Consider the following 15,340-nt stretch of genomic DNA (forward strand, 5'->3'; position numbering starts at 1 on the left):
CAGCGTCTCATATACTTTCGGCGGCAGCTTGTATTTGACCATCCCCGAGAAAATCATTAAATCCTTGGCCATGACGAGCAACTCATCCGCCAGTCCCTGCCTAATCTCGTTCTCATATGTACCAGAGTTCAGCCGTTCCCTTTCGTGGCCAATACATGTGATACACCACATGATCACATGGCCGACATTATGGGAAATTATTGGCGGGTAGGACGAGAAGGCTTGGGCAGCGCTCCTAATGTAGGGAACAGAGCCTCGGGCCCGCAATGGAAGAATGCTCAGATCATTAATAGCCTAGACGGAAACCGTTAGTTTGGTCGCTGCCTATCAACCCGAGTAGAAAGATCAACTTACATCCAAAGCCGGCGTCCATTTTGCTGCCTCAACCTCCACCTTAGCCTCCATCATCCTAAGCAACAATCCACATGCATCGCGATTGACTTGCCGGATCCGTTGGTAATACATCGCATTTGCGTTATACAACCCAATCATATTTCTTGCCAGAATAACCGGATTATCCACGGTTGTTAAGCTGAGACTGCCGCCGGCCTCCAGTTCATGTTCATCGGTCCGAGGCCTCAAAGGCTGCAATTTCAAGGCAGGTCCACCCAATTCTACAGCAACGGCGTCAGATAGCGCTCGATTGATGATATCAATGACGCGGTCGTAGTCCTCGGCAAGATGATACAACAGGACCGCGTCCGTTATAAGGCCCTTGTCATCGGCGATAGCTGCTGCTTGCAGAGTGATCGTCTTGAGGAACTCATCTTGGTCGACCAGTTTGATCAAGCTAATACGTTGTTCAATCAGCCCCTTGATTCTGCTTCCATCTGACCTGATGTCGCCCAGCAGTTTAGCAAAGTCCCTGGTCTCGAGGATAAATTCCCGTAATGCTTCGTGGCATACAGAAGCTTGGGATTTACCCAGAGCTCCGGGCAGGTCGGCGTTGAGGCATAACAGCGTAAAGTAATCAATGGCCGCCTCCACATATCCCGTCCGGAATTCTCTCGTGTATTGCGTGATTAGGTAGCCGAAATTAATCTGTGGGTATTGCTTCACAGTAAAGGACACTGTATCTGTTAGTCTTGCCTATAGCATTTATCACGACATATCGGGTTTCCACTCACATATCTCTTCACCCGACGTGTAAAAGTCTGAGACGCGCAACACACCATAATATGCCAAGGCAATGGCAAAGTGCACAGCTGTGATTGGAGCATAAGAACCAAGGTATGAAACAGCTTGCTCAAACATTCCTCCCAAGATTTGCAGGAAGAAAAAGGTTCCATAGCCTCCGGGCCCCTCTTGGCCTTTTCCGAATACTCGCTGACCAATCTCCGTGATATCAGTTTGAATGTCTTCGAGTCCGAAGACGTCGCCGGCGATCTCCTCCGCTCTATCATCTTCCCTAGCCATACTGAACTGTAACCACATCCAGTCTTCAACACTTTGATTTATACCGTCTAAGCGCCTGCGGCCAAGTTCACAGCGTCCGATGATTTTGTAGCAAGCCATACGGTACGGATCAACTGTGTTATCAGGCGCATTGCGAGACCGTTGTTGATATTCGCCGTTGATCTTTTGTTGCAGATCTCTAGGCAACCGTCGATTCTGCGCATATGTAGTCATATATGTCACAAATTTGTGATCTAGAGACCTAAAGCCGGGATCCTGGCTCACGTATTCTGCAGCTTCGGTAACGAAACCACAGCGAAGGAGGTAGAAAATGAGAATCCAGCAATAATCCTGGCCAACCATCTGCAACTCCGTACCATCAGGAGCAAGGTCTTTCCGTGCCGCTCTGAGCCGAATATAGGCACGAATTTTATTGGTCACAGTTGGTATGCCACCGAGTTGCGCCTCCCGAGGGTTTTTGGTAATCACACTTTCAACCTCGTCGTAAAAGAGCTTTTCCAGGAAAGACCTAGAGCCCTCAACAATCCGTTTTCTCAGACTTACTGCTCTGCGCGAATTTGGGCTCTCATCCATATAATCTTGGGCAAACTGACGTTCCACGAGAGCCGTGGGATCATTCATGGTGGTAGCATCTGGAGACTCCCCAACAATGCTTATCAAAGCTCTATAAGCATCGTATAATTGTCGAGGTACCTGGTAGAGTCAGTCAACCGCGTACGGGGCTTTGTTTAAGAAACTTACATCGCCGCCAGCATGCCCTTCAACATCGGAGAACTCATGAAGGATCGGAAATGCCCTAGTATGTAGCCTAGCAGAATTTAGTTGCCGAACCTTGTCTGCATAGTAGCCCATTTTCTCTCGTAAGAAGCGAAGATCAGAGTGACCCCCCGCACCCTCATTGCGCTCCGTAGAATCTTCGAAGAGCCGGAGGCTTGCCGTCCCTGTTCCTGGGGTCCCGATGACGGACTTTTCTAAAGCGGAGCGTCCGAATACACTTCGCCGACCTGAAGGCGTAGGGCCATTTGTGGATGCAGGGCCGAACTGTTTAGGTCGCCGCATCGTGCGTCCGAAGCTACCTCTTATATCGCCAGCGCCATCGTCTTTTTGCGCTAGCCCGAAGTGCTGGAATATCTTCCGGCGCTGTTCTTCCCAGTCCATGTCAACCTTCTCTTCCAAGAATGAGTCAAAATCTTTCTGGGTCCGAGCAAGACTCTCATTGATCATCACTTGACGACCACGCTGTTGTATGTTTTTTAAGAATTTCTGGTTGTCTGGGTCAAAAGTATCTTGTTCTCTCAGTGGTGTCGATACCGATGCTTGAGGGTCCAAAGCCTTCAGGTCCCGCAAGGCGTGGCCAGGAGATACACCCGAAGCCGCGAGCAGATAATGGCTGGTTTAATAAAATATCAGCCGACAAGATCTGAGCAGAAGGAGGTTAACTTACGCTTTGCTGTGTGGTACTTGAGGTTGATATTCCTTTGAGCCACCAGCACCAAGTTCCCTAGCTTTTCTGCGAATGTCGTCAAGACCCAATTGAAGACTTGGCAGCTCCTCGAAATTGCCGTTTTGAGCAATTGCAGAGATTGGTCTCTTTTTTCCGCGTTCTAGTAAACTGTTGAAAAAAGCCGGCTGGGTCGTCTGGCTGGACGGTGGCGCTGCATTGGCTTGTGCCTGATCTTGTGCAAAGACCGAGCTCGAAGTAGGCTGCTGTTGCACTTGCGACGGCTTTGCGAAATTTGTTCCACCTGTAAGGCCCGACGTTCCAGATTGATTCCCAAAGAGACTCGATGATTGCGTAGCAGCTCCTAGGCCACCCCCTCCAAAGAGGGAGCCAGTGTTCGTGGAGGCCATTAGGAGGATATGGGGCTAATGCTGTCTGTGTTTATCCAGCAGTCACGGAACGTCCACTGTGATTGCTATCCAAATAGATATTATAAGCATGATTATGTTTAAAGCAAGTTTAGGAAATTGCAGCTCACTGTCAATGAAGTAAGAAGAGATGAATATGACACCTTTTCGAGATCGACCCTGATACTGTCTTCGCTTGGTTTGCGATTCGACAAGTCGGTTGATAAACTGTTTTGGCGTGCAGTCCCAGATTCCGTAGGTATGTCGGACTTACTTTTTTGCCGAGCTTTGTCGGGCTTACCGGAGATCAATGATTGACCGCTTTCCCTCACTTCAATTTGCTATTCACTTTCCAACTCTGGGTAGTCGCTATCAAGTATTGGCGCGTGTTTGGCCCAGCACATTAATTAGCATAACCAATTCCATCCCAAGGGAAGGCTTGACGTGCCGCTACACAATGCCGGTGTTTCAGGCCAAGACGTTTCGACGCGCAACAACAGCATCGTCTACTCTCGGAGAACGAATCGGCGCGGCCTACCGGGCTCATCTAACTAAACGCCCATTCCTACTCTTCGGCCTTCCTTTCATTATGATAATCGTTTCCGGGTCTTTTGCATTAACACCCGCTGCCGCTCTGAGGTACGAGCGGTACGATCGCAAAGTTAAACAATTGAGTCAAGAGGAAGCGATCAATCTAGGCCTCAAAGGGCCCGATGGCGATGAGGGCATCAAGCGAAATCCACGGCGACGAGTTATTGGTGACGAAAGAGAGGAATACTATGTCAGTATACACGCCTATCGGTCAAGCAAGATCTGCGTAATCTAGTTGGGATGTGGGATAGCAGCTAACCTGGTACCATTGCTACAGCGGCTTATGGCCAAAGATCTTGATGATTGGGAGCAAAAAAGAGTACAACGCTTCAAAGGCGAGCCTGATGGAAAACTCTGAGATGCGCCACGTTTGCTTCCAAATTGACCTTGAGCCGATGTGAACCACTCTTTGGCGATAGACACATACATGCGACTTCCTTTTCCCTTTAAGCCCCCCTAAAAAGCCCGATGTAGCTCAGTCTTACCTATGGTCGCACATTGGTATGTAATGATAATGATTGTCACGCGTTTGCAATGTGAAGTTGTTGAACGTCACTGATATTGAACCGTTTTTATAGAGTCGACAAGTATTCCTTCCAAGGGCCAGACTATGGAGGTTCTATATCATGCTGCCTTCTTGGTGCTATCTGCAGTTTCGCCTCGTCGCAGCAGACGCTGATACGACTTCATGTATGTTAGTAAGTATGTTAGTCTTAGTTGTACACCACAAGCACCTACTTGTTTTCTACTAATGCCTCACTTGTCCCGTACCAAACGAAGCATGTCCAGCCAGCAACTATTCATGATTGACAAGAAGCTATTCCTGGAAATTCCATACCTCCCAGGATGAATGTGCGAGAAAGACCCGAGCTGAACCGCTGGCTTATCCTCCTAAATGTTGGGTCAAAATCGTGCACAGCACCAAGGTCACCATAGTTGCGCATAAACTACACCCTACTCTTTCCAATGATACGCAAGCCCACCTACAGAGGTCATGCGTCTCCCAGCTTAGGCAGCCTTAGGCAGCTAGTAGTAACCTTGGGTACATGGTCCCAGCTATGTACTATGTATTTCGTCTATTCTGCGATGGAGAGTAGCAGCTAGAGCCAAGTCAGCTGGCTGCTTTATCAAGGCTTTGTTGCCACCTGTTAGTGCGTAGTCGCGCTATGCCTACGAATTTGACACGACTTATTGTCGTGGGAGTTTACGCGGATGTGGGAGAGGAAACTAGGTCCCTTCCATCATCAAAGAAATGCGTAGAGTAAGGGGGGGAAGTGAACTAAACAAGAAGGGAGGCACTTTAGCAGATATTGAAGCATCTGTTTGTCATGGGTGCTCTTCCACATCTCTACACTTTTATTCTTGAGTGTTTCGTTTCTGAATTAAATCGCTGTACTACTCATGATGAAGTCTCGCCTTCCTGTTGCGCCCTTCGGATGGGCTTTTGGGGGGGAATGAGTGCTGGGGTTATGATGGACTCGCCACATCCTTCCCGGTTCCTGGTGGCTCTGAGCGATCCAGACCGGCCGCTGCTGCGTGGGTAACGAGTGGCTCTGCACACTTTGCCGCTTCCCGAGCCTCTGCCACCAACCCATAACGTCATATCCAGAGAACGACTTCGTTCCCTCCGGTTTTCTCACCAGCCCATTCGCTCTTCCACGCAGCCTTCTCGGTTGTTGGCCCCCGATTTCCCTACGTGCTTGAAAATGATGGCTGTGGATCAGTGATATCAGTCATATCCCTGTGTCCCCCACTTTCCTCCCCTCAAGTCCTCCATTGGTTTAGAATTCTGCTCTGCTGGAAGTACGAGTTTTGGGCCCCTTCAGTGAGACGTGGGATCCTGCAACTGCGGCTTTGGTCAGGAGAGCACGACCTCCTCATGCCTTTCATCGGTCACTTAGGTCTCTCATCACTGAGTGCTTTTACCCGCGAATCCATTTCATACCTTCAGTAGGATATCACTATTGCATCTGAATCTTCTGAGATTTTGCATCTCACCAGGCCGATTACGCAGTGTGGCCACCATCGCCTCCAGCTATCTCTGTATTTGCCCCTCCGCATTTACCCGTTCAGACCCTCTTCTCAGCCCGACCCCTCGAAGACAGGTTGACGACGGGTTCCTTCAGAAGCCTACGTTCTCATTCAGGCTTAGTATCTACGCCTTCGATGAGTAGCCACTGGATTTCTGTTGACATACTGAGACAGACCAGTGTGTATACTTTATGGAAAGGCAGTGTTTTCTCCCCGCCAGTTGTCGGAGAAATCAAACTCGCTCACGGTTTCTGAGATTGTTCTTCACATTCGGAGATTATATTCATCGCGCTATGGCAATGACTGTTTGAATGTTGACGTGTCATCTAACAAGCTGGCAAGCAGAAGGAAGGCACTGATATTTCCTTGAGAGTTTGAAAGTCATGTCGGCCATGACAGGTACAAGATCACCTACGTCCCCTTGGCCTCCGGAGTGTCAAAACCTGCAGCTCGAGGGTTCCTCTACCCCATCGGCCCTTTTCACATTGCGTGAATCTCAAATGTCCCCGCTAGGACATGGTATCAATCCTCACAACTCGGTAGCAGAACGCTCAGGTCCCAATTACTTCTCTATTAGCGTGGAAAGCCCTGGTAATCCAAGGAGAAGCCGGGATGCGATATCATACACTCAGCCCCCGGTTTCTAGTCCCAAAGCACAGCTCTTATCCAAAAACAAAGCTTTTGAGGATTATGTGGGCCTGCCGAAGACCGGGGTAGTGGCCGATGACGAACACAGAGAATCACCGGTATTTCGGCTTTCCTGGAACCCTAGCCTACAGAGACGGAGTCCGATACCTGCCCGACAGGATGCATCTCCTTTGAGGCAGACGTCTACTCACGGGCATGGCATTTCGGTTGAGCGCTGCGCAGAACTTCTCGGGTCCTCTCATAGGGACATCATGCTATTGGATGTAAGGCCTTACGCGCATTTCGCGAAGGGGTCTATTAGAGGATCGTTGAACCTTTGTATTCCGACAACCCTTCTCAAGCGACCCTCCTTCGACACGCAAAAATTAACAAATACGTTCACGAATGAAGCTGACAAAGAGAGCTTTGCGGGGTGGAGGAGATGTCGTTACATAATAGTCTATGATGCTGCCACATCTGACATGAAAGACGCCAGTTCGCTGATGAATGTTCTTAAAAAGTTTACTGCAGAAGGGTGGAGCGGTGAGGGATTAATACTTCTTGGGGGCTACAAAGCTTTTTCATCTCGCTTTCCCACTTTCATTCAAGGACAGCAAGTTCCAGTATCCGACTCACCCGCGGGAAGACCATCTCGAATGCATATTGATCTTCCAAGTGTCGCCCCTGTTGCAGGCGGCTGTGCTCTCCCCGAGTCCTCCCATGCCGCAATCCCTTTCTTCGGGAACATACGACAACACATGGATCTCATCGGCGGTGTCGGTCAGATCCCACTTCAAGTACCTCACAGTTTTTCAAAAACCAAGAAACGCTTACTCCCTCCTTGGCTGCGCGAAGTGTCAGAGTCCTCAGATAAAGGCCGCAAAGTTTCAGAAAAGTTTCTGGGTCTGGAGAAAAAGGAGCTGGAACGTATGAAGAAGGCATTGTCTTACGAGAAGTCTACCGATGCCGCTACAATGAATGACTCTTCGGAAAACTTTCGCGTGGCGGGAATTGAAAAAGGCACAAAGAATAGATACAACGACATTTACCCATTCGATCATTCCAGGGTGAAGTTGCAAAATGTGTCACCCGGAGACTGCGACTATGTGAACGCAAATCACATGAAGGCAGCTTATAGTGGTAAACATTACATAGCTACCCAGGCACCCGTACCTGATACGTTCAATGTAAGTATATGCCTTTCGTGGGATAAGGAACTATTTACGTGTTGAATGCTCATTCGTCTCACAGGACTTTTGGCGCGTTGTTTGGGAACAGGATGTCCGCCTGGTGGTTTCTTTGACCGCCGAAGTTGAACGGGGACATGTCAAATGCCACCCTTACTGGGAATCTGGCAATTATGGACCTTGTCAGGTCAACAACTTTTCTCAGAAGTTCATCTATTTGGATGCGCAAGATCCGCAGCCAACTGATATGGAGCTTGACAAGCCGGATGATTCTGGCAGTCCTTATATCATTGTCAGGCATTTCGGCTTGTCGCACTCATCATTTCCATTCCAACCCTTGCGCGAAGTAACGCAGCTACAATATCCCCATTGGCCTGATTTTGGGACCACATCTCAACCAGCACACCTTCTCAAACTTATCGAGCAGTGTGATAAAGTTACAGCAGCAACAACTGGATCACATCAGGGTTCTTGCGATGGACGCGCAAACTCAAGGCCGGTATTGGTGCATTGCAGCGCAGGATGTGGCCGTACTGGGACATTCTGCACAGTGGATAGCGTGCTGGACATGTTGAAACGACAACGCAGTGCAGCGCACGCCTCGGGTGGAAATATGAATCAATGGTCCCAGACCGACAATGTGGATCTCATCGAAAGAACGGTAGACGACTTTCGAAAGCAGAGGCCAAGCATGGTGCAAAATTTGAGCCAGTTTGTTCTGTGTTATGAGAGCGTCTTGGAATGGACACTTGCGCAGATGGGGAAAGAGGAAGATATAGGAGGTTGCTGAGGGGTCTTTCATCACGGTTAGACGTTTAGACACTGGGGATGGTCGTGATAGTAGACGGCTTGGATATAGTTTTCGTTATGTCATCTGCGTACAGGGTTTAGCAATGAAGTTTTGGCCCTCTGTACATCCCTCATTTCCCCGTCTTCTTTGAATGATCAGGCACATGTCAGCATAGCGAAGACACTGAATATTTCCCGTCACCGGTTACAATCTTCCAACTTTCCTGCTTTTTGATAAGCCCTGTAGATCACTTTTCCTGAGAGACTCTGTATAATATATTGGTCGGTCAAAGCGGGTGGATCCGGACAACATAGCGAGTGTGCTCTTCACTAGTACATTAAGTCTCTAGAATACTTCCTTACATTTATCAAGTACTATCCTGCCATTTTAGAGCCGCATTATATTCAAGGTCTCTAGTTAAACCGCAACAAGATAATTGATTGTAGAAGCCAGGAGGTTTAATGCAAATTTATGAGAGTCGAGACAGGCAGGCAACAACAGGTAACGACGGCAGCGGCGGCGGCGGCTGCCTGAGATTCTGCTCATATAAGGAAAGCGAGCAACCCCCAAAGCAAATACTAAGCAAAGCTCGTCCCCAACTATCCACAATACTTTCCGGTTCTATTTTGGAGCTGAAACGTAAGGCATTACTTCGCACCAGGTTGTACAATCTCATTTCAACCCTCTTGAGTGAAGTACTTGGGCGACCTTTCCGAATCCTCATTTGACATTCAGCCTCAAAGATTTAGTCTGAATCTAGTGTCATGATCCTAAAACTCCCACCTGAACTGATTCAACTGGTTCTTCAGAACTGCAACACACCTGCGTTCTTAGAGGCAGCTTTCTCCTGTCGCATTATTCATGAGATCGCTTCCACTTGCCGAGAGGTTCTTCTGCATCACCTACGGCGAACACCGGGCATTGTCAATCGAGACCTACGCTCCCTCAGCTCAAAACAACTCTTTCGCTTGTTGACAAAGCATGCCTTCCAGCAATTATATGGTGCGCAATATCATGCAGATCGTGTAATCTTTGACTTTGGGAACGATGTTCTCGATGTCAAAGCATCCACCTTTTCAAGTTTCGATCACCAAACCCTTGCTCTTGTCGCGCGCGGCCGGGAGAAGGTCTATATTTTTCGCATTGAACATGGCCAGCTCCGACCCCTAAGAGAGATCAATCTCCCTTGTGACCGCCCTGGGATATGCGAAGTCCTCCAGACGGCGTTTGATGGAGATGGCGGCCTCTACGTCCTTCAGCGGTTTGTGCCTGCCATGGACGTGACTGATACAAACGCAAACCACCCATTTATCAAGCAAGCAATGCAGTCTAACATTAACGGAATGAACTACCTCTCATGCCACTCCCTTGACTCTCCTGGCGAGCCCGTTCGAGTGTGTGCTTTCCCAGATCACGCAAATTACAAGCCTCTGGCGCTTGCAGCTATGCAAGGCGGCAGCTTTGCTATTTCGTGGCAGCACAATTACGATTGTAGCGACAATGAAGTCGTGTTATACACGGCTTCAACTAATCCGCACAGCAGTGCAAAGTCGGGTGTCATCGGTTCGTTTTTCTCTTTCTCAATTAACATGAAACTTTCGCCAGACCTGCCTGATTATGCTGACGCAACCTCAGATATTAGTTACGATTCTTGCGTCCTTCTGGAAAGGACGAGAGAGCAGAATGAAGGAGATAGGTTCGCCCAGTCTAGAAACACTCGGAACTGTCTTGTCGGAAAAGGGCCCGTGGTGGGACTTGCGTTCAATGACAGATCTAGTCAATTGCTATATCGGTACCGTGCACAAGCCTTGTACGGTTCATTCCAGAAGATCGATCTCTTGCCTTTTCCAACTCAGTCTGTACTGTATGAAAACTCATGCCCCGTGCAATTTTCAGATTATTTGACGCTGCTGTTCGGCATTGGAATACCATTTTTTGGTACACATGAAACCCGGGTGCAGAATGGTCTCTCAAGATGCCACTGGAAATACCTTTCTTTTGGAATAGCCACACATCGTGAAGAGGACTGGACTGTCGCGTGCCTCCTGACCTCTGAGGCTATTTGTCGAGCCAGTAACTGCGAGCATGAATTACATCTTGAGCGCGGACGGCGGTTACCGGACTGGACGATCGTGGCTCGTCTTCGTGGCTTTGAGAACTCGAATACCTCACTTGGTTGCATAGTTGCAGCTTCCAGGTTAGGAACTCGCATAGCTGTTGCGAACTGGAAAACAATTTATATCTGGGCGCTGGAGCCAGGCGCGTTGATTGAACATAATGCAACCGGATTTTACCCAGCCTCATCTTGGCCACCAGGCTCCGAGGTGATAGATTTGCAGCCTATAACCATCTCCCTTGATGCTGTATGCTTTCAGCTACGCTTTGGCTTAGGTGAAAATGACCTGGTAGCCATTACAGACAGAGGTCTCGTATACTGTGATCTCGACCCGTCCGGGGGTAGTCACAGAACAATCTATCAATTGGGCATGGAAAATGCACCGGGTTCTTAAGAGCTTCTGGGCAAAGTTTATATTCAAGTGATCAGAAATTGCAAAATTGTTTTCGGCTAACACTCCTTCTAAATAATCTGTCACTGATTGCATATGTGATCGTGACAATTAGAAATTGGGATCAACAGTAAGCAGTACATCAACTGCGAAGTACAAAGATGGGACGATAATATGAGCAAACATGTTCCATCTCCTATTATGAACCAATTAATTATAGCACGGATCCATTGCACTTTATCATAATATAGACATGAGGCTCCGATTCCGGTTAGAGTGGGCGCATGCTACAAGTTACCATGTCAAGACATCATCTGGCCTACCTCTTCTGACTCTCCATTCTGGGAGGCGAATAATATCAGTGCTAAGCCCCGTTCTCAAAGGGAGATGTATGATAACACCACATCACCTATTTGCGCATAGCTGATGCCGGACACGCTCGCACGTTGCAGCATGGTTCTTTTTCCCCTTTCATGCCAGAGCCCACCGAGCATCTGGCGAAACTGGAATATGAGTGTGGCATATGAGCTGAGCTGAAGACGTTCTAGAGGGGACGCATAACCGGCTGGGACGACCACATTGATTTGCTCATAATTAAAATAAATCTTGGGGGGTTTGCACCCAGCAACAAACCTAGCCAAGAAACACTAGTATACCATGTCTAAGGGAGAACAGTTGATCTACGCAATGATTGTGTCAAGAATCTACTGGCTTTCCCCACCGCCAGACATAGCCAAGAAGGTGACAATGAGGAAAACCCACCAGTATCTAGATACGTGTTAGACCATTCAGCCTGGACGACTCAAGAGGTGGTGGGGGGCGGGAGGCGATAGTCAGTGGGATGACCTACTTTTGGAAAATGGTTTTCTCGACGACTTCCTCCGCATTCTTGCCATCCGGACCAAGCACAATAGGCTGATTGAGATGTGGGCGTGGACCCGCTTGACTAGATAACAGCTCCAACTTTGGGCTTACTGGCGTAGAAGAAGAAGTTGATGAGATGGACGGCAGCAAGTCAACGTAGTAGATATTGTTGGATGGGCCGACGTGAAGCCGAAGCGTTGGCCTGTCGTTCTCGCTCCCAATGAGGGAGGACCGTGAGGCGAGAGTCCCTACCCATTGTTTGGTGTTGGTAGACGTCGAGGTGTACAAGCCCAGGCGGATCAAGTCATTGGATACATCCTGCGGTTCGTTGTCACCGCACGCTGCGGCTATATTTGTTGATGAAAAGGTGAACTCCGGTTGCAAGGTGGTCGAATCGTAGGAGACGTGAGCCAGGACGGACGGTTCGGGAGAAGCTACAGGCCAGCATAGGATCTCGGCTGACTGTGGTTGAGAGGATGAGGAGATGGCCGCGGAGAGGGAGAATAGGGAGGAGAGCGCAGGCAGGAAATTGAAGTAGGATGACCGCATGATTTCTGAGCTGCAGATAAAACAGTTTCTTGATTGAGGCGAGGTTTTAAGTTTTGAGGGGAGGACGTTGTTTGAGACAAAGAAGAAGAAAACCGAAAGTCGAAAGGCGGGAAGGTTTCGAACCAGCTTAGCTTTACTGCATCTAGACTATCCAAGCTCCGGAGGGCAGCGAGCGGTGGAATGTTTTGATTAGCGCGGAGAGTTACCCGCTAAAATTACTACTACTGATTTGATTTGATGTGAGTTCCCCGCATACTCTCATCATAAACAAAATAATATTTATACAAGTACAGATCGAGCGGCCTATTGTTTAATACATTTTCTTCCCTTTGAAATACTGTAGGTATATCCATTGGCAGCTATTCACAAATGTTTATTTTCCCCTTCCATCCCCGCAGGAACATAAATAGGAAGAAGAGGAGGGAAGTGGGTCGGCATAGTATTTAGTTCTTATGAAGGGTGGGGGGAGCTCTCAAAATAATCTCTACCGGATGATAAATTCATGGAGTTTGAACCAGTGCACTGCACCCAATCGATTATTTTAACCTCTCTTGACTGCCGCTTGTCCCCTTTTTGTTCTCACAATCTTCCAATTAACCCATTTCCTTTGTCCCGCAGGTGCCTAACATAGTCCGTCAATCAGGTGTAAGTCAGTCCCAAGTCTGTGTCACCCAAGTAATCAATTGGCTGCGATATCTACCCATCAATCGCACACAATCCCCCACCTCACCCTCTCCCATCCAGTTGTGTCCTTTCCGCCTGTCTCTTTTACAGCTGCCGTGCTAAAATCTGTGCCCCTCCTTATCGTACAAATATAGACCCTTTCCGCTCGATCCCAGTGTCTCTCGCCGTTCCTATCCCAACTCCATGGCTTCTATACCCCAAATGCCTTATCGACGACCCTCTCGGCAGGGTTCTAGGCAGGCATCGATAGATACGCGGGATGAGATACAGGTCCGCGTAGACCACTATATTGGAATTGATGTTGGGACTGGCAGTGCCCGCGCTTGTATAATCGATAGCAAAGGCGATATTGTCGGCCTAGCCTCCGAGAACATCGGTCTTTGGCAACCTCAACAAGGATATTATGTACGTATTGGTGCCCAAACTTTCTCTTGCCTGGTCACTATCGTAAGGCTATGTGTGGCCTCCGATTGACTCCCCTGTCGTCCAGGAACAATCTACGAATGATATCTGGCGATGCATCTGTGTAGCTGTTCAGCGCGCAATCAGTCAGCACAACATTGACCCAGAGACCGTGAGGGGCATTGGGTTCGATGCGACATGCTCATTGTCGGTTTTTTCTAATGTGACGAACGAACCGATCTCCGTGACGGGTCCCAACTTCAACTCGGACCGCAATGTGATCCTCTGGCTCGATCATCGCCCAGTGGAGGAAACCGAAAGAATCAATGCCACAAACCACAATTTGCTCCGCTATGTGGGCGGAAAGATGTCCATCGAGATGGAGATCCCCAAAGTCCTGTGGCTGAAAAACCATATGCCAAAAGAGCTCTTTGACCAGTGCAAATTCTTTGACCTGGCTGATGCCCTAACTTACATTGCCACCGGCGCCGAGCAGAGAAGCTTCTGTAGTGTAGTCTGCAAGCAGGGATATGTTCCTGTAGGAGTGGACGGGAGCGTAAAAGGTTGGCAGGAAGACTTTTTGAAGCAAATTGGTCTGGAGGACCTGTCAAAGGATGATTTTAAGCGAATGGGCGGTGTCGACGGGGTGGTGAGCCTTTTTCTTTGATGATCCTAACAACCACACGTGTTCCCCCTTATCCACCTCCTACCTGGCAACGAGTTTGACGGCTAACTGATGCTTCAGAATGGCAATTATCTTAGCGCTGGTGAACTGGTTGGCACATTGTGTGACAAAGCTGCCTCAGAGCTGGGTCTGCCCCCGGGGATTGCAATCGGCAGCGGCGTCATCGATGCCTATGCAGGTTGGATTGGCACCGTCGGCGCTAAGGTTGATCTCGAGTCGGAACAGCTGAGCTCTGACATCGCCAAGAACGATAAAGCGCAGGCATTCTCTCGCTTGGCCGCCGTCGCTGGAACATCGACCTGCCATCTTGCGATGTCCCCAGATCCAGTTTTTGTTCCTGGCGTCTGGGGGCCTTACCGCGATACTATTCAGCCCGGGTATTGGATGGCTGAGGGCGGCCAGTCCGCAACCGGGGAGCTGCTCAAGCATGTTATCGAGACCCACCCCGCGTTCAATCAGGCACTCTCGATCGCTGAGTCGTACAACGCCAATATATATGAATATCTGAACGAGCATCTTCGAGAAATGGTTCATGACCAGAAGGCTCCTAGTATCTCTTATCTAGGCCGACACATTTTCTTCTACGGCGATCTTTGGGGCAACCGTTCCCCCATTGCAGACTCTGCAATGACAGGTTCTCTGATTGGGATGACGAGTGACAAGTCGGTGGATGGCCTCGCCATTCATTACTATGCCACGCTCGAATTTATCGCGCTACAAACCAGGCAAATCGTGGAGACAATGAACAAAGCAGGCCATAGCCTCACCTCCATTTTCATGTCGGGCTCTCAGTGCCAGAATGATATCTTGGTCAAACTGATAGCATCTGCCTGTGACATGCCTGTGCTTATACCTCGTTATATTCATGCTGCTGTTTGCCATGGTGCAGCCATGCTGGGTGCAAAAGCCGCTAGTGCTGACGCAGAAGGCAAGACAGAAGATCTATGGTCTATCATGGACCGCATGAGCAAACCAGGAAAGAAAGTCGTCCCAACGACGGATAAGACGGAGAAGGCCTTGCTTGACGCCAAATACAAGGTCTTCTTGGAGCAATGTTACAAGCAGCAGGAGTACCGAGCCCTCGTAGACCAAGCCGTGGCCTCTTGGAAGTCCTAACCTACTTTCTCCAATTAAAATGTTTCTTTCCGCGTTGCGGAAA

The 15,340-nt window shown here is 48.9% G+C and overlaps 6 protein-coding genes across 6 annotated transcripts; 4 read left to right on the forward strand and 2 right to left on the reverse strand.

Annotated features, from left to right (window-relative positions):
- Positions 1 to 345: 345 nt before the first annotated feature.
- Positions 346 to 3,267, reverse strand: nic96 (linker nucleoporin NIC96; the record flags this gene model as incomplete). The annotated part of the gene is made up of 4 exons (XM_041689056.1): positions 346 to 1,070; positions 1,128 to 2,109; positions 2,158 to 2,806; positions 2,861 to 3,267. 4 exons carry the CDS (start codon positions 3,265 to 3,267, stop codon positions 346 to 348), a joined length of 2,763 nt encoding a protein of 920 aa, XP_041542779.1.
- A 454-nt stretch (positions 3,268 to 3,721) lies between these two features.
- COX16 (cytochrome c oxidase assembly protein COX16) lies at positions 3,722 to 4,213 on the forward strand (the record flags this gene model as incomplete). Its single annotated transcript, XM_041689058.1, has 2 exons — positions 3,722 to 4,045; positions 4,133 to 4,213. The coding sequence occupies 2 exons, from the start codon at positions 3,722 to 3,724 to the stop codon at positions 4,211 to 4,213; spliced, it is 405 nt and encodes a 134-aa protein (XP_041542780.1).
- A 2,056-nt stretch (positions 4,214 to 6,269) lies between these two features.
- Positions 6,270 to 8,490, forward strand: ptpA (putative protein tyrosine phosphatase (Pyp1); the record flags this gene model as incomplete). The annotated part of the gene is made up of 2 exons (XM_041689059.1): positions 6,270 to 7,700; positions 7,765 to 8,490. The coding sequence occupies 2 exons, from the start codon at positions 6,270 to 6,272 to the stop codon at positions 8,488 to 8,490; spliced, it is 2,157 nt and encodes a 718-aa protein (XP_041542781.1).
- A 764-nt stretch (positions 8,491 to 9,254) lies between these two features.
- Positions 9,255 to 11,000, forward strand: AKAW2_40702S (F-box domain protein; the record flags this gene model as incomplete). The annotated part of the gene is made up of 2 exons (XM_041689060.1): positions 9,255 to 10,053; positions 10,126 to 11,000. The coding sequence occupies 2 exons, from the start codon at positions 9,255 to 9,257 to the stop codon at positions 10,998 to 11,000; spliced, it is 1,674 nt and encodes a 557-aa protein (XP_041542782.1).
- Positions 11,001 to 11,701: 701 nt separating this feature from the next.
- AKAW2_40703A (uncharacterized protein) lies at positions 11,702 to 12,410 on the reverse strand (the record flags this gene model as incomplete). Its single annotated transcript, XM_041689061.1, has 2 exons — positions 11,702 to 11,765; positions 11,848 to 12,410. 2 exons carry the CDS (start codon positions 12,408 to 12,410, stop codon positions 11,702 to 11,704), a joined length of 627 nt encoding a protein of 208 aa, XP_041542783.1.
- Positions 12,411 to 13,277: 867 nt separating this feature from the next.
- On the forward strand, positions 13,278 to 15,297 carry AKAW2_40704S (FGGY-family carbohydrate kinase; the record flags this gene model as incomplete). The annotated part of the gene is made up of 3 exons (XM_041689062.1): positions 13,278 to 13,499; positions 13,585 to 14,142; positions 14,242 to 15,297. 3 exons carry the CDS (start codon positions 13,278 to 13,280, stop codon positions 15,295 to 15,297), a joined length of 1,836 nt encoding a protein of 611 aa, XP_041542784.1.
- Between the last annotated feature and the right edge of the window lie 43 nt (positions 15,298 to 15,340).

Source organism: Aspergillus luchuensis, chromosome 4 (assembly GCF_016861625.1).
Source record: "Aspergillus luchuensis IFO 4308 DNA, chromosome 4, nearly complete sequence".
NCBI lineage: Eukaryota > Fungi > Ascomycota > Eurotiomycetes > Eurotiales > Aspergillaceae > Aspergillus > Aspergillus luchuensis.